This window comes from Labrus bergylta, chromosome 11 (assembly GCF_963930695.1).
Source record: "Labrus bergylta chromosome 11, fLabBer1.1, whole genome shotgun sequence".
In the NCBI taxonomy this organism is placed as follows: domain Eukaryota; kingdom Metazoa; phylum Chordata; class Actinopteri; order Labriformes; family Labridae; genus Labrus; species Labrus bergylta.
In genome coordinates, this window is record NC_089205.1 from 15,718,303 (window position 1) to 15,740,363 (window position 22,061).

A 22,061-nucleotide genomic window follows, 5' to 3' on the forward strand; every position below is an offset into this window, starting at 1 on the left:
AACTCAACATGTGCCAGTGATCAAATATTATTATGGACATACTTCTGGTTTTCATGATTTCATGGCAGATTTAGTCATGTTTTCTTCATGTTCCTGATTAACTGATGTGTAAAAATTGACCTGAGGGCCACGTTGAGGGTTGATGGGGGCCGCCAGTTGCCCACCCCTGGCCCAGCCCATCATCAGAAGCAACCAGGAACATAGTGTTTAGCGGAATTGTATTGATAGATAGGCCTAGCTAGATCCTCATGCAAAGTCATAGTCAGATATCAAATGTTTCGGCATTCAAGTAAAATATATCTGGTTGTTGGTGCAAAAAATGTGTCTAGTTTAGTGTATGTGGGTTTGGCATCGGTGGAAGCATATAGGCCTACAGCCAGGTTGATGTTAAGAAATACGTCAATTAAATTAATCATTAATTGTATAACCCCAATTCATAACATCTCCAGACGCTTTACAAAAGACCAGGTAAAGGACCATACTGATTGTGATGGATGGATGAGCATTCTGCATACTTCTCAGATTGTCCAGCATGTTGTGGAGAAGGTGGGAGACGTTGCCCATTATTGTTAACAGTTTAGCCTGTATTCTGGCCTCAGCTACCTTTTCCAGTCTGGTAAGCTTCATGCCTACAACAGACACAGCCTTCTTGAGCAGTCTGTTGGCATCTCACTCAATACTTATTGAGTTCATTCACTGAGTGAGTTAGATGTCATGATCTCACTATATATCATTCCTGGAACTCTCAAGCTTTACAACTAGAGTCATAGCCTATATATAGTTCTGTTCATTCTGATTCTCAAATATATTTGTTAAGGGTGAATCATAAAACGTGTAGTTGAGTGAACAGCTCATGATGGATTCGTTGTTATCAGTGGTACATATGGCCTGTGGCATATCCTGAAAAAATCTCAATTTCACATGTGCAATATCAAATCATTCTTGTTGGTTTTTCAAATAAAATGTCTTTGTGTTTTGTATGCATTTATATAGAACAAACTACTTTTTTTTAAGGCTTAGTTTTGGGCCTTTATGCCTTTATTTAGAGAAAGAACAGGGGATAGAGTCAGAAATTGGGAGATAGAGAGAGAGAGTGGGGAATGACTTGCAGGAAAAGAGCCACAGGTCAGATTTGAACCTGTGCCGCCTGTGCTTGGAGAAATATTGACTTTGTACATAGCGCAATAACCACCGTAACACCTGGTTAGAAATTAGATTAGGCTTTTTATTATGTGTTGAATAATTGCTTTTAAGAAAATGCAGTATATTAAAGCTCATATATAATGTGACTCTTCAGAAAATGAACAAAGAATTACAGTAAAACAAATTAGATCAAAGCAAACTTCTTATCTCACACACACACACACACACACACACAGATAACGAAGATAACGAACTGCTGTAACAGAATACAACCTTCTGCTTTTTCACTGTAACTCAAAAGTATAAGAGACAGATGTCTTCTTCATTTACCACCTTAAGTTGTTTTATACTGCTCTGCCCCCAGCTGGTGGAGAACTGCTATAACTTCCTTGTATTTTAATACTGGTTGCAGAGGACACAATTTACTACATTAGTTGACAAAAAGGCTGTTTCTCAAGCTTCAAGCCTTCAATCTAATAGCAGAAAGGATTGTCTTCTATTTTCTCAGAGTATTCACAAAAGATGTGTACTTGGCATGACAGTAAAATAATAAGTTCTGAACAACACATCAGGGAAAAGCCATTGTATCGGTTGCACCCTAATATCCCTTTAGGACCCAGTGCTACTGACATTTTGGAGCCTACCCTCCGGGCGCAACACTCTAAGAGTCTCCCCCAGGTTCCCCAGCTGCCACAATTTAAACAAAATACATTGTGGCATGGGTGACCTCAGAGAGATTTTGAAGCCAATCTAAATTTTACACCCAGTTCAAAAAATATGAATATTTCTAAATTAAACTACTGCAAGGAACCTTCATTTTTGGCAATTAAAAATGGATACAAAGGGGTTAGAGTGAAGACGTTTGTTATTCTTTGCTGAGACATGTAGAGCAAGTGATTTTCCTTCTTTAACCCATATTGTTTGTACCTTTAAGATGTATCCATTCATTCAGCCTCTTTTAAATATGTGTCTGAAACAAGAGCAGCACAACACAAGAACGAAGCGAGAAGCTGTGAGGTGTTTTATTTCATTGTGTATCATGAGTAATTGTTCAGATCACACACAGGTTTCGATTAAATGTGTTGTCATGTGCATTCTTAGTTATTTTTCCCCATTCACATTAGACAAACATTATTTACAGCTCATTCCAGTTTATAAAATTTCCACACCAACCGTGTGTGATCATGACACACGCTCAGATTTCATATACAGGCATCCACAAGAAGCTGTGTGAGACAGAAAAATAATTTAAAAAGAATGTCTCTTTATACAGATATCAGGTCGGACGAAAGCTGCATTTTTTTAAAGGAAAAGGAAAGAATCTCTTCTCAACATTAGTGGCAATCAACACAAATTATGAACCAGTGTGTATTATTTCATACGACTGCACATGAAAATTATGTAAAGCATTCTGAATTTGAGACATGATTTTAATAATCTAGAGCAACTTTTTTAATTCAGTTTAATGTGAAAAAGACAATTTTGAGTGTTGGCAGTTTCAGTGATTTAATAGAGGATGCTTAGCGCGACATTAATCAGCATTTTGGACAATGATTACGAATGGACGGACAAACCAGGAATCATTCTTAAACTTTAAACCAATGTTGAGTGGGGGGGGGGGGGGGGATTTTAACATCTTCAAATGGAAACTGAATTCATATTCCTTATTGTAAGAAATCATGAGAAAGAAAAAGGGTACAGATTGAATTTGACATGCATGATATTTAGATTACTTTCCATGTACAGACAGTTTCAGATTGCACAACAATAAAGCTAAAGTTTTAACAAACAAAAAAAAACATTCTTTTAATGATTAGGGTTTTAGAGATTCGTAATTTTTTTTTTTATTCCTGACTAATGATTTGAGACAACCCTTTCTTTTTATTTAGTGCAAGTGACCTCCATGCAAACATGAGTGACCTCCTGGGAGGGAGAAGGGGGATTCATTCAAGCATTTCATTGGTAACAGGCTCTTCCTGATGATTCGAAGCTTTTTGAGAAGCTTGCTCTCGTTATGACTTTACTCACAGGAAAGCTCAGAAACGACTGAGCCGACCAACCCAGAGTCGCCTGGACGGAAGCAGTGCAATGTTGGACCCCAGCAGACTTTAAACTCTTGTCCTACCACCCGAGTACAGGATGGATCATATTACCATTCCAGAATGACCAAGTGCTATCTAGTCACTGTACTGCTGCTCTCCGTCACAAACTACAGCCTGAGTGGACTGTAGACTTTACAGAAACCAAGGCACAATATTGGATTCAGTCTCCTCGAAAGGCTCAAACATTTCAGTGTGGCAATGCTGCCTCAGATACAAGATTACATTTCTAATTTCCAATCCTGCACTGAAAGAAAAGCATGATATTGGAGGGGAGACAGTTTGATATTTAGCACTTCCATTCAGAGTTCATTACACACCCATCAAAGAAAAGTTTATTTGGACTTATCAGCAGGAATCCCTCAGCTGGGCAGGACAGATAGTGGTATAAAATAACTTGGATGTGGCTCGGAAATTAAAAATCTGCTGGACTCAAAAACCAGGACGGATGCAGGCCACAGTGGACAAAAATATGTATGACTCTGTCCTTGTTTTTAAATCATCTTACTTCTGTCTCTTTCTTCTGTTCCAGTAAAGAAAGCCAGGTCTTCAGTTCACACAATCAGGACACTCTTTAACTGGAGTATCACTACTGACTGAGTGATGCGTGGGTGAATCACAGAGTTTGTTGGTGTGATAGAACAAAGTGTCTTTAGCACTCATTTCTCAAAAGAGGCAAATCATCCTGTTCCATACTGAACAGGGGTTAAATGAAAGGGGGAGATCAGAATAAAAAACAACAACCAACAGCTGAAAAACCCAACGATCCTCAGATTTTGTTGGCATAAAGTGTCTCCTCATCGCTCTCACTCTCATCCTGAAACTCGTGAGCTAGCAGTGACTTCTTAGAGCCCATAGAGGTGAGCCGGATCTCATCATCATAATCGTCCCTGTGCTGCCGCAGACGGTGGAATCCGTCTTTCTGACGGTTGGACTTGGCCGCGCACACACACCAGATGATGCATGCCGTCACCACCAAAGCTGTCATGGAGGCGGCTGCAAAGAGAAAGAACACAGAACAAATTAAAGATTTAAAAATGTTCATCCATGCACTTTCTCAAAGGACTTCAGTCATTAAAACTAACAAAGCATGCTAACTGTTCAAAGGTTGTTGGCGCTACTTCTTGGAACACAGTCTTAGACCCTAATTTAATTATGCAGAGTTCTTGTATTACAAAAGTGTCTTTCATAAACATCCTTACCTGCACTGGCCACCACAAACTGCCTGGGCAGGCCAAAGATGTTATTGTCCATGTCAAACTCAATGATGATGGAGCTAGCAGCTTCACAGGATAATACCACCACCTGAAACACAACAGAACTGAGTCTAGAAGTCTCCATGCCTTCCTGAAACTAAGAGATTTAAATACTCGGTAGCAGCAACATTCCTAATGGTAGAGTTCAAATTATGTATCAAGTATCAGAATAATTCAATTTCCTGTTCTTTTTATACCCTGCTGCAGTCATGGGGAAAAAAACCCATGTTAAAGGCACTAGATTAGTGTTAGTTAGTTAAATAAAATGTAAATAATTGAATTGTTTTTTTACAAGGGTTTTTTTTTTTTAAAGGGAGTTTTTGCAGTTATCTTTTCACTACAGTTAAATTGCAACAACAAAAACAAAACCTCAAGCTCTACCTCATGTTCTTATCCGTTCTGGCTGTTCCTCCAAATGGCTCCAAAATCCATTTAGTCGTGTGTTTAAGCTCCTGACAGTAATGGGGGCTGTTAATCACCTGATTAGCAAGCCTCATTTGCAGGTGTGACTGCTTACTTTAATGTGCTGCAGGTTGTGATCAATGTCTAAAATAGCAAATGGGTACTGGCTCATAAAAAAAAAAAAAAATCAAAAAAAGCTTTCGTCTGAGAGGTAAATCACACAAAAACTGAGATTTGTTTTTTGTTAACTGTTTGATTTCTCGTCACAGTAATACAATGTCTTTCTTTTATGCAGTGTCATTTTCAAATGCAGATAAAACCAAAGCTGTTAAAAGATTTCAGACCAGATTCAGGGATGTTTTACAAACATGCATCCAAAGAACTGCTGCCAAAGAGTAAGTGCATGTCTTGATTGTAATTGCTCTCTCTTCTGCTTTATCTTTATGGTTTGCTGGCTGTTTTCTGACAGACAGACAGACAGACACAGAATAACTTCTATAGACATCTAAACTTAATGTCACTCTAACTTCCAGAGGAATGAAATGCGTCCCTATGGCCTGAGGCAGAGTATTAGATGTCCTAAGAAATATGGGGAGACTGTTAAAGAGAGGAAGTACATGGTTGCTCCACCATGCCATTTGGACTTTGTGTGCGAGCAGAATGAAGTGGACCCCCAGAAGCCCTTGGATGACCGGTATAAAAGAAACACTGCTGTTCCTCCAGATCTCAAACCGCCCCACAGGGACACAGTTCTCACTAATGAAGACAGGACCTCGACTAGTCAGCCTGCAGGACCTCTGTTGATCCACGGCTTCACAGTTCCAGAGTACCAGCAGACATATCATTCTGTGGTGGATCCCCTGCTCGTTAGTCCATGCGGAAAGCTCACAGCATACAGTGTGGAGCTGGGCCGCAACATTAAGGAACATCTGTTTAAAGAGCTGGCATACCCAACGCTTCAGATTTCAGAACAGACCGATGGGAAGGTGGAGGTGCTGGAGAGGTTTTGTGTGCTCCGGGCTACACCTTTCATTAATATAGACAGTAAGGGGGGCCCACAGTGATGTTCCCCAACAGACTCTCTTTCAATGACATGAGCCTGATTTTTGTTTCTGTGTCTTGATGCTTAATTTAATTTGTGTTGTCTTTCTTGAAATGTAATGTAGCTGAAGTTATATTTCATTCTTTCAAACAAAAAAAAAAAGATTCCAAAGGTTTCAATCAATTCTCTTCAAGTAAACTATAAAAGCAAAATTATGTGAGTAATGACTTTTAAATAAGGGTGTGTATCTAAGGTCCTCAGTACAATTATTTAAAAGACAAGCGACCACTTAAGTCATTTAGACAAATGTGAATCTTTTTTATGTATTCTCATCAGCCGTTTGACAAAGCATGGGTTGTTGCAACAGGGGCAAAGCTGAGCGTTCCACACTTGTATAAAATATTCAGAAGTAAATATTGTAGAACTCTTGATTTACACAGTATTGTCATCAATGTGATATTCTTGTTTCAAAGCTTCAACATTGTCATGACCTGATATCAACTTTGTTTAAAGGACAAGTCTAAATACAATCTCAGGTAAATAAAAAAAAAAACACAATGTAAAATATAAATCACATTTGTTTTGTTTACTTGTTGTCATCGCTATTCTATTGTGGCCATCTTCCTCAAAGCCAGTACATTTCTGGCCAGCATAGTACAGGTTATGTAAACAGTAAAGCTGTGTACCTCTTGACGATGTTGTTGGTAGCCATCGGCAACAGCTTCAATGTTGTGGGTACCAGGAGCCAGCAGTGCACGGAAGTATCCACCCTCTCGAGTAAAGACTCTCACTCCTCCATTCAGTACAATGATCGCCCCAACAATAGGCTTTCCACTTCTGTCCCTCACCACGCCACGCACCCCTTTATGGACCTGGATGGGGTAGACATGGAGGGAACTTTTAGGCTATATGATCATGGGTAAAATGATCATCTTAAACACCTTACAGAAATACTACAAGTAACAAGTGTTCAAAATCTATACTGTATGTAGAAAAGCTAAATGTCTCTATATTGTTTTGATAACATTAAGCATCGTACCTCGACCAGCATGCTGAGAAGAGCCTTCTTATTCTCGGCCCAAAGTGTGGCCAGCTGTTCAGCAGGAGGGTAAAAACAGCAACCAGTGTACACTGTGATTTCAGGACAGTGGCCAAAGTCCATACTGAAGTCCTGAAACATCATATAGACACATGAAACATGACTGGGGCACACAGCCTTCTATTAGGCTTTAGACTTTATTGTCCTCAAGGGGAAATTCTTTTCCACAGCACCGTTACTGTCCAATCAGACAAGTCCCACCAAAGAACAGTCAGAAAACAGAGTATGGCACAAACAGAGAAAGACACAAAGTCAAGAGTTCCCACTCTGGCCTGTTCAGCGAGGCCTTTTGTTTAGGGCCGCTATAACCGCAGGGATCAGGCTCCTCCCAAGGCATGCCTTTCTGCACCCCATTGCTCTGTACCTTTGTCTTGAGGGAAGTGGGGTGAGGTGAGTGTTCAGTGGATGTTGTTCTGTTAGGTTGAGTGTGGGGAGACCGATTATTCTGGCAGCTGTGGTTGTGGTGCGTTTGAGTTTGGCCTTGTCTTTTACAGGCAACATAATAAAAGAAGCAGGTGGAACAGTACAGTAAGATGGGCTGGATCATGCTCTGATATAGCACTTGCTTTTCTTAACTTCTCATTTGAATTAACAAACATCTCCAAGTTAGCATCGAGCATTTTAGAACTGTTTGTCAAGCTGTCAATACTAAACATTTTGCAAACAAACAAACCCCACTAAAAATTGGAGAGACTTACCTTCATGCTCCCCATGTGACTTTGTCTCTCTGCTGCCCTCATAACTCCATCTGGGATGTTGCCTACTGAGCAACAGAGAAATGTCTTTAAGCTGTAAACCTCTGTAATCTGCTACAAAAATTGTGTATATCAAAAAGTTTCATGATAACAGGATTATTGAAGCTTCATCAAAGGTGCTTAAATTCTAAAATCTGACCATTATTTGAACATCCAGTGTCCCCCAGGTGCATCTTGGGGTGGTTAATGGCATACACACTGGCCAAGTACTTCAATGTTCCCTCATTTTCAACTGGAAATATGAAGAAAAGAAGAAACACTCAGTAAAGTATAAGCAATATCAAGAAGTATTAAACATCAATAACTGCTGAGAGGAAACAACATTAGTATTGTGACTTCATTTCTTAAGGTTTTATGTAATAAATATAAATTCTACAGCCCCACAAGTAGCATCCTGGCATTGTGTGTAGTGTTTGAAAACAAGAACACAAGTCCCTACTGACAGGAACTAATATTATAGCCAAGCAATCAGGGCTAAAAATACCTAAATTCTTCCTGTAGGTGGTGCTAAAGAAAAGACCTAAGAGTCTTTGTCGCTTGAGCTCCTGGGTCCAAAACTTTCATTTAACAAATTTCATTTAATCGCCAATAGTTCAATAAAATGTGCCCACTGCACAGTGAGTGTGTTTACAAAGTTCATATTCTGGCTTCATGTTACAAAAATATGAATGAAGTGTCCCACTTAAAGGGATGCATCCTCTTGGGAGCTCATGAAATGCCACAAAAACTCAAAAAAGGTAGTCAATAAATAATTTACTGTAGGTGCAGTTTGAGGTTATACATTCAAGATCAACTGCTCTGGACTTGTGTGCTGGATATACAGCTAGACTGGCAAACGTATTACAAATATCACCACTCCTAACATCAAATGTGTGATGTGTTAAAATCGGTTCCATTTCAATCAAATACCCTTAAATCTTAATACATATAATATTCAACATGTGAAATTGCACAAGGCAAACTTAATTCAAACAGAAAGCAGTTTTCTGCATTGCGGTGTTACCGGTCTGCACAGGCTTGTCATAAGGATAGGTAGCAACCAGGGAGCCTCCGTCGAGAGCTACAGAGAGAGTGTAGCCTTTGTCTAGAATCAAGTCCATCATGGCTCTGGTCTCTGGCTGGGCCTCCACCACTCGCTGAGATGCATTGCCTAAAACAGGTAGAAAACAAATGGTGGACAGGAAATTCGTTTGTTTTTTTTAGTGTAAGCTGTAAAAGCTAAGACATTTATTTGTAACATTCTCAAGAGCTGATTGAATCTTCTCTTATCCTTATCCAGTGTCTGTCACAAACACATATTGATACAACTGACCGAAGAAATCTGTGTCCAGGTCCTTTCCATGAGCGTTGCTTAAGCCCTGAGTGGATGTGCACTGCTTCTCAATAGCTAACTCGCGTCCGTCTGGGTTGATAGACGGCACGATGACAATCCGGGTCTCATTGATCAGCTGGAAGAGGGAAATTAAAAGTTACTGACCTACCTGACCTGAACTGGTTCTTGCGCTCAGAGAAAGACGTCTGTGTATTTCTAATTGAAAAATATACAGCCTTTTTTAAAAGTAAAGGTCAATTCATGATGGACACAGCACGTGCAGCCCACACACATGATATTTTCTGAGGGGAATACACACCCTGGTGATGGCTGGGTTCTTGCCGTAGTTGATACACAGGAAGGCAGCAAACTCCAGCAGCAGCTCTGTGCCCACTGGCGCATTGCCATGGATCCCTGCTACAAAGCGCAGCTTGGGCTCGGATGGCTCAGACTCCGCTGGCCTGTTGGAGATTTCCAGAGCCCAAATGGTTCTGAATTCTATACTTTGACCCAAACTGGACACAGAAGAAAATAAAAAAAAATACTGGTCACTATTTAAAGTAAATGATTTTAGCATAACAGGAAAACATTACATTTAGTAAAAAAGGTGGAGAAGTATGAAGGTGTGACATCAAATATTTATGTATCTTCAGTAGGAAATGATGCAGCCTGGTTCAGATACATTCGGAAGATAAAACCTGCCCACCTTTGTAAAGAAGTTATTTTGGGAAAGTTCAAAGTGAGGCCTCTCATGAAGCCTGAAAGCTCTTTGTAACGTCTGTAGCGGAAGCTGCTCTCGGTGGCTGTGCTCATCATCAGCCGCTCCAAACCCTGGCCTAGAGAGAGGTCCTTGATTAAGCTCTGGAACTCCTTCTCAGATGGGTTCTGTGTGGGCTGGGGTCCCTCAGAGGGGTGGCCATTAGGGTCCGAGTGTATACGTGTCAATCTGAAATCCACCACCTCTACTCCATCCCCGGAGACACTGGCGTAGGTCCTCAAGGATTTATAACTGGACAACAGAAAGTCAAAGTAAGAAACACTGGAAATAAGGGAACACATTTTCAAAGAGTTAGAAACAGGAAAAGTTTTTTGTTCCTTCTGAAATCAAAATCTCACCCATGGGCGGAGGCAGTGATGTAGTAAGTTCCTGGTGCCAGCAGCCTCCAGTAGTCTCCAGTACGAGCTGTGCTGATGTTGTGGTCTATGTCTTCCACACTTATGGTGGCATTGGGAATTCCTTCACCGTCGCTGATGTCAGACACTGTGCCTTTGACTCCAATGTGGACCTTCAGACAGATATTATCAAATAGATGAGGTGATGCAATGCTGAGTATAGTAAAGCTCTGGATAATGTAAAGATTAATGATAACTAACCTGGTGTATAAACTGAAGCAAGGCTCGTCGGTTTTGTTCCCAGTACTTCGGCAGCTCTTTGGCCATGGGGTACTTCACACAGCCCAGCTCGATGGTCACCTCAAAACAATTGGTATTTAAGTAGTTCCAGTCCTGCATGCCACCTGGAGGAAAAAAAAGTGCTCTTTCATCTCCGTCTCAAACATGAGAGCTTTATTTAAAGCCATAAGAAGGAGGTTCAAGTGGGTAAAGGATCTCTAAAGTCATAATCCTTTGTTTGGAGAAACAAATGATAATCATAAAGGAAAGTGCAGTCTGTTTTGCTTCCAGCATTTCACCCCCTCATGGTTATCAAGGCAGAGTGGTGCAATATTCTGTACTTTATCGAAGACGCCATAAACTGAGGTAGCGTAATTACTTTTTTTAGAGAGAATAGTCTTTTGTAAACAAATAGACTGATTACATTTTACAACAACAAAAAATATAAATATCAATTTATATACATCTTAATTCTTTGAGGCATTAAAAGAAAATGTTACAGATGTGGGTGCTTAATAAAAAATAATCTTTTCAAGGCTATGCAAATCAACTAAAAGTGTTAAATATAACAAGGTTCTTGGGGTAATTTTTGTTGTGAAAGAAATGAATGAGAAGGGTGCATACCAGGAACATTGTACCAATTGGCGCCATTGGTGATGCCATCCTTAAAATATTCATCAGGGTACAGGTCCTCACAAGGGTGTCCAGTGTGCATCACAGGATTCTCCTGCATGAAAATCACACACAAAGGAAAGCTCAACAATGAGTACTATTGTATTCCACTTTTCAATCATCATCGCTTTACAGACTTTGCAAAAAGGCCAGCGTCTTTTACAGTCCTAACTCCACATTTGGATTTATTGTGTTTTCAATGACACCATGAAACCAAATACAGAAATTATCCCAGCACTGAAAGAGATCCAACAGAAACAGTGTGGATTTACCTGTGAGTATGCTCTGGACACCTGCTGAAAGACTTTGTCATCTGGGGACAGGCTCAATTCACTCCACCCTTTCTTGTCATCATCATAGGGATAGTTGACCACCAAGGAACCTCATTTAACAACACAAAGATAAGGCAGAGCAAATCAGTGTAAACTGGGTCTCTCGCAGTAATCCACTAAAGATGGAGCATAAACTTCAAAACCAAACTTTTTCATCTCATAATATTTACAAGTGATTTAACAAAAAATAAGTAACCATCAAAATATCAAAAAGTAGCTGTGACACTTAAGACTGCTATCATTGGCACTAAGAGTTCACAGTAGGTCTGTACCTCCATGGAGGTTTGCTGACAGGACGAAGGGGATGCTCTTCAGCCAGTTCATCACAGCTATTGTCTCTGGCTGTCTGGGCTCAGTGATGATGACAAACTGGTCGGGGAAGTTGCGGTTAAGGTCAAAATTGTTGCTGTTGTTGCGCCCTCTGTAGCCCTTAACTTCACCTGTGAGGAAATAATTGCTTAAAATTGGTTGTTGGAATACATATTCATTTTTAATCTGCTAGAAGAGGCAAAAAAAACACAGCCAAACCTCATGTCTACTTCTTGTTAGATTTCAGCAGCTATCGACAACATGTACCATCACGAGTAGAAAGAGAAAATGCTTTGTGATACTTTTCTATTGGAAAGAACAGCAAGATGGTGCACGATTGCAAGATTGAACCCCATTTATCCAAAGACATACATTTAACTTGTGTTAAACGTGACCTCTTGTATTCTAAAAAAAATACATGCCCCAATGTTAAAGGTGGTATTTTAATAGTATTCAGGGGGCTTTACTCTATTGTTTTCTAAATAAATACTTGCGCATGCTCCACATTTCCTGCACCAGGCTCTAACTCGAAAGTCGGGCAGCATAAATGCATAGAAGAACCCGGGTAACAAGACAAAGGCATCAACATGGCAAATGCTAAAGTGATAACCACCCATTTTTGGACAGACAAGGACACACAGTTTATGTTGTGTCAGCTGAAGGAGTTAAACATATTGAATTAAATGGAATGCAGTAAAATGTGGAAGCCAGACAAGGCGGATTGTTTGGTATGTGACACAATAGGGAAACCAGAAGAAGGTCCAATAGTAACTAGCTGAAAGGGAGCATATAGTGACATAATACAGTGGAGGCATACATACTTCTGTCAATAAATCAACTCTCCTCTGATGCTTATATATTTGGAAGATGCATTAGTCAAATTGCATGGCCTAATCAAGCTATTATTGTGGCCACACTTAAGTGAACATGTGAATGTACTGAATGTGTGTCTCTTTCCCTTACCTTCATTGGCAACCTCGTAACCATCAGGGTTCATAGAAGGCATGATGTGAATGCGGGTATTGTTGACCAGCTGTGTGACCTCCTGGTCAGTGCCATAGTTATGGCACAGGTACTCAATGAGGTTGAGCATTAACTCTCGGCCCACCACTTCATTACCGTGCATGTTAGCGATATACTTGAACTCTGGCTCACCTGACAGAGATGCAAAAAGAATGAAAGTCAGATTGAATATTTCATATGGATAAAGTTTTAACAAAACATAAACAAAATGATATATATGTCTCTGTTAGTTCTTCAAATAACTGTGTAAGACATACCATGCTCATGGACAGTGGGGTTATCGGAGATGACCATGACGTAAAGCTCGCGGTTTTCCACGGAGCGTCCAACTGAGTGAAGATGGACAATAGAGGGGAACTCGCTGCTGTACTTGCGTAAGAATAGCTCCATGTCTGCATAGTTATGGTGACGAAATTCCATGGGCTGGATGGGCTCCTTTTCATTTGGTTTCACTGGAGGGCTGTGATTGGTCTGGGTCGAGGTAGAGGAGTGGGTAGATGTGGTGGTGGCGGTGGTGGAGATTTCTAGATCTTTTGTGGGTGTGATGGAGGATGTGGTGGTAGTTGTGCTGCCTGCCGCCTCACTGGCCACTGATGCCAAAGTGAAGTTCAGTTCTGTGGCTTTGCCCTCCATGACCTGGACTCCCTGCACCGTCATTGGTGTGTATCTGGGCAAACAAGACAGAACACGTATTGTACTTCACGCCTTGAACTGAACCAGGAAGTGACAAAACTAAAAGCTAAAGATGCTGCAAGGTAAAACTGGTTAGTGTAGCTTTTTTTTTTTCTCTCTACGAGGAAGTAAATGCACTATGAAATTGAGAAACACGTTTTTCTCATTTCAATAACTACGAGTTACTCTTTAACCACAAGGGGGAATCACTTTTGTTTTGCTTTCTTTAGTGCAGCACTTGTGGGGAAAACTGAGTGACATGGATACTGAGCTATTTAGTTTTTTTAGTCAAAAAGCCAGGTAACATTTTTATATTGTTGTGAGCAAAGATCAACAGGCATCAAGCACTATAATTTATGATTTGATTGAATGCATAAACTCTGAACTGAAAACCTGCTATGCCTGGGTGATTTCATGGTATGTCTCACCCCGAGGCCACAGCTGTGACGTTGTATGTTCCTGGGAGCAGGAGGCGGTAGTACTCCCCATAATTTCCTGTGGTCAGGTTGTGGCGGATGCTTTCCACTACAATGCTGACATTGGGGAGAGCAGTGCCATTGACGGCCTCTTTCACATAGCCATGGACCCCTATATGGACCTGCAAGATAGGGGAATTTAAATTAAGAAGGACAGATTAACTGAAGAAAGTACATGTTGAATACATCAGGCAGGCTTTGATTACGGCATTATACTCTTACATAAAGAACAATCAGAGTTTCCTTATTCAAATCAACCTACCTGTTCAATGTAGGCTAGTAGAGATTCCCTGTTCAGATCCCATTCCTTTTGGAGCGCAGAGGCAGGTGGGTATTTGCAACAGCTTAGCTCCATGGTGATTTCCAGACAGTTTCCGTAGAGGTAGTTATAGTCCTGCATCCCTCCTGGACAACAGACGGGCAATTTAATAAACAAGTCGTGAAAATGGCAAAGGCCTTTAAAACCTATATTTTATAAAAGAGAGGTGTAAGGCCAGACATTTTTTTTTGTCAATCACATACCGTAATTATGAAGTCATGTGTAAAACCTACACTGCGCCCCATAATGCGGCCCCCATATGTGCCATGCCTCTGGACTAACAGAAAAAGACCTTAAGCCAGGAAAGGCCTGCACCTTTCTTTGACTCCTCAGTGCCTCCGTTTAAAGATTGTGTTTAATGTGGCATCAAGCCATGACATCTGCAGTTTGCTAGCCGACCTAACCCCCCTCAGTAAGGCAAACAGAAAGACACAGGATGGCAGGCTGTCCGGCCGACCAACCCAGTGGAGCCACAGCAGGCAGCCAGAGCCTCCCCAGCTTGAGGGTTGCCATGACTGCCTGCTAAGCAGCCACAGGAAGGAACCCAATGAAGCAGCCACCAATAGCTACTTTGTAGCAGTCAAAAAGAAAGAGCTCATCAAACAAACACTGACAAATAACTTCAGCAAAGCGACAGGACTCCCACCGGTCAGAAGAATAAGGAGGATATGAAACACCACCACTGATAAACAATAGTGTGAGCACACTCCTATGAACGCTCCAAGAATATTTCTTGACATATAGACATATATGTCTGTTTTCTTTACAGGGTCAACATTCAAGTATTACTTGAATTGTCATATATGTGATTCAATTTTTTGATTGCATTGACCATCCCTCAGCCCTTCTTACAAAATCTCATGAGGTCGCCTGATGATAAGATCCTCCTGAGAATCATATTACTGACTCACTCGTGAAACAGAAGGAAATGCAGTACAGAAACTACAATGCATCGCTTAAAAATGAAGAAGAAAATCTGCAAGCTGTGGTGTGGTAAACTCCTTGGCTCTGAGCACACGCAGTTCTCTAATTCATCCATCGTCAAACCACAGCTGTTCAATTCTGTGAATCATTGCAGGGGCGCTTTCACTGGAAACTGGAAACTTAGAAGAAGACATTAAAAAAATAAAAAAGCACTGTCACAGCAGCTGAGTTTTTAGTGTTTATACTCTTTGATTTCACTAAGGTCTGAGAAAACAGGAGGAGCTTCTTCATTATATAAGTAATCCATCCATGCTATGGTGGGTGCAAACAAACAGGACACTAGGGACCCTGTCCTCTGAGCTCGTCTTGAAAAAAGGTGGTGTGTATAGATGTGTCAAGGTAATTCGTTAATGGTTTCAACCTCGACAGAGTCATCAGGGCGCTATGTTAACCAAACCCAACTTAGCCGTTGGAAAATGCCCCCTGCTAGTGTTGAGCAAACAAACCCTAGTCTACTGTGTGGAAATCTAGGCCTGGCCTTAACATCTTGACAGTGGACCACTGTCATAATGACTGTCTACCACTGGTAGTCAACGTTAAATTGTTCTCTCCGGGTCACAAGCGTCACTCTGTGCTAAGTGACTTTTAAGTACTTTAAACTCTATCAAATAGCATTGCCCTAAAGTAAACACAACTCCTGTGCTGAGGAACAAGGCAAACACACACACACACACGCCCAACTTTAAATATCCTGCCCATGTCCCGGATCCAATGACACACACTGAACTTAGCAGGAAATCACTGGCCAGACAATAGAGCCACAGTTAGATCAAGTTGCAGAACATGCTGTGCAGGGAACAGTGGTGCAAACAACACCTGCCATATGTTCAAAACAGACATTGAGACTGATTATTAGCAGTGTTTCCCCTACCATTATATTGGGCGGCCCGCCCCCCCAACGCCCCCCCTGGAGGTTAAGTAAAAAAAATAAAAAATAAAAAATAATATTAAATATACATATATATATATATATATATATATATATATATATAGAGATGTATTTATTTATTTATTTATTTTTTAAGATTTATTTTTGGGCTTTTTGTGCTTTTATTGTAGGGATAGGATAGTGGATAGAGTCGGAAATCAGGGAAATAGATTCCTTCAAGTGTTTGTGTCGTCGTGTCGGCATGTCAGCTCGTCCCCACCCCCCTAACGCTGTAAACCTAGGGGAAACACTGATTAGAGAAAGCTGTTTATGAAAATAACTATCATATAACTTAAAGCATGTTACAAAGACATAGCATGATGAAAGTGTTGCTATATGCTCTCACGAACATCCAGGGTCTCACATTATCACAGCAATAGGACTGCATGTCTGTAAAACCCTCCTCTAGACCTTGCTCTCTTGCATCTTTAAACACAGTCAGGTGTATCTATAAAGATATATCAGATTGCAATAATAAGTCTGCAGTTTAAATGACCTTTAAACAGTTAAAACTTCAAGGCAATGAAATATTGTGGAAACAAAGTGGACGTCTTCAGAGTCAAAGAGCAAGAAAAAGTTTTCACAACACAATTTGCATTTTTTTTTAAATCAAAGAAATCTACAGTTCAAAAGTAAAGGTCACATTGCTCCGCAGCTAGACTGTGTCATGAGATTAAGAGTCAACATAACATTTCATGCTGAATTATTATTTCAAGCCCTCACTGCCAAACAAAAAAGCATCTGTTCCTGACTCCTTGTGCTGGCTCTTTGCCTGGGCCTCTCATTATGACACACAAAGTCCTGACCGATTCGGTCATCTGCCATTAGCCCAGTTTTAGCAGCACTGACCTTTTGTCCACTCAGAGCAATGAGACAAGTCTGACAGACATGAGCATTGTCCATTCACCTGGTTTACCTTCTGCAGTCTGTCTTTATCAGATACAAAGCCTGTCTTGCTCTAAGAGCTTTAATAGTACTGAACCTTTTTCTGCCTGTACACAAGCTTTATGAGTTTGCAAATAGGGGTGCAAATAGCATTCAGTAGTCAGTATTTCTACATTTTGGTAACAATTCAACACAAGAAGATCAGCACAAGAACAAGCTAACTTGTTCTGTCATTTAGGGAAGAAAGTGAGCTCATGGCATTGGTCATAATTTATAGTTCTATATTCCTTCAGGTGGTAACAAGTGTGAAAGGTAATGTCATAATTTCCAGTATAAAAGGGACAAATGGAAGAAATCAGGTAAGGGTCAGGCTTAAAGTCTAACACACATAAAAGAGAAGCGTGTTATGATACCCTGTGAAACAACACGCTTACAATAAGACAAGCAGAGGATCTGACATGAGGAAAATGCCAGCTACGACAACGGTGTAGTAACCTGATGCTGCAAATATCACAACCTCCCCCCCACCCCCGTCAGAGCTACAAAAGAAAAGCAGACAGTATGCTGCTCAAGTTTCTGCCTTTGTTACAAGGACCGGAGCTGTTTACAACTTAACCTGAATGAAGAGCAGTTCATGGTTTAAAAAAAATCTTTGGATTTCGGTGCTAAGAGACACTTTATCAATGAACATGTGTGTATACAGAATTGGTCAGAGGGAAAGCAGGGTGCTATCATGGCACACGTTGTGCTGCTCTAACATTTTCAGTAAATGCAAGCTCTGGCAGACTAACACTCTGAGCTTAAGTGCTTACAGTTTTTCAGCATTTTGACACCTGGCCAACCTAAAAATCAGGCCACCCTACTTAGAGTTTCAATAACTGACAAGTGTGAGACTAAAAATGATGGTGTGTGTCTGCCTGCAATATGAAATGTAATAATACCCATAGTACCACTGAACTTTGCTTTACATTGCCTTTTTACTGGGCTTATTATATGAAAGAATACGTCTACTTGATTCTGCCGCTAAGCAGCTTTGGTATGAACAGTGATCAGGCTGCATTGTGAAGTAAATTCGGCATTTTGAAATCAGCAGAGACTGATTTGTATTGTGGAAGAAAATCTTTCCATCACAATAGCTTATGTGTTGCAACACCAAGAGAGAATTATTTTCGCAACACTTATTTGTGAGTTTCCTTGAACAGGTTCAAACCCACATCCGTATGTCTTCATTTAAAGACACAACAAAGCTTCTAAATACATGAATCGGTCCTCAGTCACTGATTTAGGCCTTAAAAACAATGAAAATGAGTTCCTCTTACCAGGTACGTCATACCACTGCGCCCCATTGGTGATGCCGTCTTTAAAAGTTTCTTCCATTGCATCAGGACAGTTTGGTTGACCGGTTTTCATCACATCATGATGCTGTGAATACACCAAGGCCAAGTGGCGAAACAGACTGTCATCTGCTGACTGGCTGTAATGACCCTGTCGCTGGTGCGAGGCTGAGTCATCAAAAGGGTAACTGGCAACTACAGTGCCGCCGTGCAGGTTGCCTGACAGCACGAATCTGGGGAGACAAAGGCACGTTTTAGAGAGAGGACCGCTAAATTAAACACATTGAGATTGTTTCTTCAAAGCTAAAGCAGGTAGGGGACTGAGCAAAAAATAGATTCTAAATTTGGGAGATGCCTGTGTGGTTCGACAACATCAAGCAGTCTGGGCTTAATAATAGGCTTATAATCATTTTAGAATGCTTTGCTGCAAAGAAGTCTTCAGAGACAGTATGGTGAGTGAAAAATGGCCTTCTTCAATGTGCATCGTGTATGTGAGTGTTTTTTTTACATCATTATGGTAAATAATTGTTCTCCTAGCTTTCAAAGAAATTATGAAGAAAGAACACTGCAGTTGGGTTTAACAAAATTAATACTGTAAAGAAATGTGACGCCCCTTTCACACATAAGTCCTGGATTTGTGCAGACAGAGACACTTCAGTGGGCTGAATATTTGTGTGCACGCAGGGTTGAACTATAGTCTTCCAAGAGAACCTCAGTCTGACACATCATAGCACTATGGAGTCCCAGGAGAGCAGTTCTAGCTGACTTTACTATGAGCCACATGAGTGCACCAACAGAGACAAATGTAAAGGGTAAACTGAGTTATTCATCTATTAATGTGAGCCTCAAGTTAGGGCTGCAGCTAATAAGTAGTTTTAATACAATACAGACTGGGTGTGTCGACGTGTGTCAAGGACTAATAGCATAAAGCAGTCAGTGGTCTGCAATGCCTTCACTTGAAATGTGCACCTTTAAATGCGCAAATGTGCATACAAAAATACATTCTCAAAGTAGTTGCTTCTTAAATTAAATAATAAATAAAGTAACTAGTCATTTCAGTTCAGCTCACTGTAGTGTCCCTGCACAGAAATGATTCCCTTTTGTTATTCTCCCCACACACCGTTTGTTGATGTACATCAACATGTTTGGGGTGAAGTTGCCTGGAGTCATTCCAGCCTGTGTTCAGGGCAACACGTCGTCAAACAGGGGAGGATAGTGGGTGCCGGGACTGTGAGGGAGGAGACCCTGCATAGTGCGTTTATTGGAAGGACCAGGGAGACTCACTTTTTCTCCAGGATCCATCTGATGACAGCCATAACCTCGGGGGTTTTATCTGGGCTGGTAGTCGTCTCGTCGTACTGGTCAGGAAAATGTCTGTTGAGGTCCATGTCTTTGGCATTGTTTCGACCCCCGTTTTCACCGCTGCAGTCCCCCTCTTTAGACTTCTCAAAGCCGTCAGGGTTCATGCTGGGCATAATATAAATATCTGTGGTGTCCACGAGCTCAGTAACACGCGGTTCCTCCCCAAATTTAGTCAGCAGGTACTCCACTAGGTACACCAACACCTGCCTGGACACGGTTTCGTCTCCGTGCATGTTCCCCACGTACTTGAATTTTGGTCTCCCCGGTGCGTCAGCGTTGGGGTCCTTGGTGATCCGCATCACCCAGAGCTCCCTGCCCTCCACAGACTGACCAACACTAGACAGGGCAGCTATGTGAGGGTAGCTCCGGGCTAGGGATTGTAACCGTCCAGTTAGTTCAACATAATTGTAGTATTTGCTGTAAGTTTCTACTATTTCCTCCGTTGAAGGGGTGACGCTTCGTTTCCGGCGGGTCCTGGCGTCACCAAGGGAGACAAGAAGAAAGAAAAGAGAGACGAAAAGTGACACCCGTAGTTTCGGCGTCGTCAAGAAATGCTGCCAGGCGTGTACCATGTTGATTATCTTCTACTTCGACACCATTCGTGACTTTTACACTAAACGACAACAACAAATAAACAGGGTCTAGTAATTCATGAGTGTTTTTTCTCCCCAGCGACAGACGGTTTTTTCGCTGTCAGAGATAGTCTGGCCTGCCTGTTTGCATCTATTTCCGTTCACCTCACGAGGGGCGGGGCAACATGATGACGTAAATATTTAAGGTGGATCCAAGGAGTTCCACTTTGGATTGTTTTTTTTGTTTTTTTTGACCGATTTTCTGCCATTAACACGGATCCATCCCAAGATGGACCTTTGTCGATACCTTAGTCAATCTGAATATGACAAATTCCTAGGACAACCATCTAAATGTGTTTGACATTAAATTACTTTGAATTAAAAATAGTAGGCTGATTTAAAGGTGCACTGTGGAGTTTTGGTAGAGAAATGTGAAAGTTGGTGAAATTTACAGATTCTGTCCTCGGATGAAAATTTGGTCCCTGAAACACTGTTTGAAGATAAAATGCTATGCGAGAAGTTATGGTGGAGGGCCTGCAACAGTGAAACTGTTACTCTCCTGGTAGCTTTTAGCCCCAAACAGTGTTCCAGGGGCCCATTTTTTCCTTTGAATAAAGTTTGTGTATTTAGTTCAGAAAATAAAGCATAGAATTGTTTCACTTCTCCAACTTTCAAATTGCACTACCAAATCTACATAGTACACCTTTAAATAGGCCAGGGGAAAAAAATAAACCTCAGTTTTGTAATTGTTTCTTTATTTGTATATTCATAAATCTCTGGTCTCTGATATCAGAGTTTTCTGTCAGTGTCATGTGTATCTAAGACTGCCTTGTTTTAATTGGCTTACCTGAGCTGTGCAATGCCACATTATATGTACTTAATGGAAGTAAATAAATGAAAAAGCCTTGTTTAAACAAACCAGGGACTATTTGTCAAGGGAAAGCAGCTGACTGGTTGAGACTGTACACTCACTCGTCAGATTTGCTGAATATTTGTTTTATGACTCAAATCCTCTGGAAAGCCTCATGATCTGAGCTGTTTGATTTAGACGTTAACCATTTTTCTCAGGGTAGAGCTTTTCCAACCATTTAATGTTGCATTACTCAAAGTATACATTACATGTCCTACACATTATTAAAAACCTTTTTTTTTAATTGAGTCATAAGGAAGAGTTTTATAATGATTTTAACCATAATGAACCCTTTTCCCTCGAGTTTACTGATATTACCCAATGCCACCCTCTAACACCACTTGAATGATTTAAGTTTGGAGTATTTTTTGTTATTTAAAGACTTGCTACCAAAAATATGTTAGCTCTAAATAATGCAGAATGTAATGTATCTCTAAACAAACATTTTAAAATCATCAGAAAATGTTTTCTTATCAGTGCTTTCAATCCGTGTCTAGTCCCTTTCACTACTTTTGTGAAAATATTTAAATCAAATTTGATCATCATTTTCATCAATTATATGCTGCATCTGTTAAAATATACTAACGATTTTCAAACTAGAAAACTACAAGACTATTTCAATAATTAACCAGTACCTCAGACTAAACGTTGATCATAATGTGTGCATGACTTTCATATATGAAAATATAACAGCTAATGGCTCCAATAGAAAAGTGAAGCATGTGTGTGTGTCCTATATCATAAAACCTCTCAAGCAAAGAATAAATCACAACTGATCAGCAA

The 22,061-nt window shown here is 40.6% G+C and overlaps 1 protein-coding gene across 2 annotated transcripts; it reads right to left on the minus strand.

Moving 5' to 3' along the window:
* Window positions 1-2,149: 2,149 nt before the first annotated feature.
* On the minus strand, window positions 2,150-20,526 carry cpda (carboxypeptidase D, a). 2 transcript variants are annotated; one of them, XM_020639310.3, is made up of 21 exons: window positions 19,719-20,526; window positions 18,420-18,667; window positions 14,247-14,389; window positions 13,937-14,106; window positions 13,094-13,503; window positions 12,777-12,968; window positions 11,777-11,944; window positions 11,445-11,554; window positions 11,125-11,227; window positions 10,483-10,625; window positions 10,225-10,394; window positions 9,815-10,117; window positions 9,428-9,623; window positions 9,109-9,244; window positions 8,800-8,946; window positions 7,936-8,028; window positions 7,740-7,801; window positions 6,982-7,113; window positions 6,629-6,814; window positions 4,445-4,547; window positions 2,150-4,238 (listed from the first exon to the last, which is right to left on the minus strand). In XM_020639310.3, exons 1-21 carry the CDS (start codon window positions 20,366-20,368, stop codon window positions 4,012-4,014), a joined length of 4,092 nt encoding a protein of 1,363 aa, XP_020494966.2. In that variant the 5' UTR covers window positions 20,369-20,526; the 3' UTR covers window positions 2,150-4,011. The 2 variants fall into 2 exon arrangements, with proteins under 2 accessions (XP_020494966.2, XP_020494965.2); XM_020639309.3 differs by having other exon boundaries at window positions 7,740-7,804.
* Window positions 20,527-22,061: the final 1,535 nt, after the last annotated feature.

What these genes read in the sequence shown, in the direction of transcription:
- cpda (XM_020639309.3), bottom strand. Translation starts at nt 20,368, where the DNA reads ATGGTACACGCCTGGCAGCATTTCTTGACGACGCCGAAACTACGGGTG. An exon ending in AGATGGATCCTGGAGAAAAA is followed by an intron (nt 18,668 to 19,718) that starts GTGAGTCTCCCT and finishes TTGTCTCCCCAG; the next exon opens with ATTCGTGCTGTCAGGCAACC. An exon ending in TGTCCAGAGCATACTCACAG is followed by an intron (nt 11,228 to 11,444) that starts GTAAATCCACAC and finishes ATTTTCATGCAG; the next exon opens with GAGAATCCTGTGATGCACAC.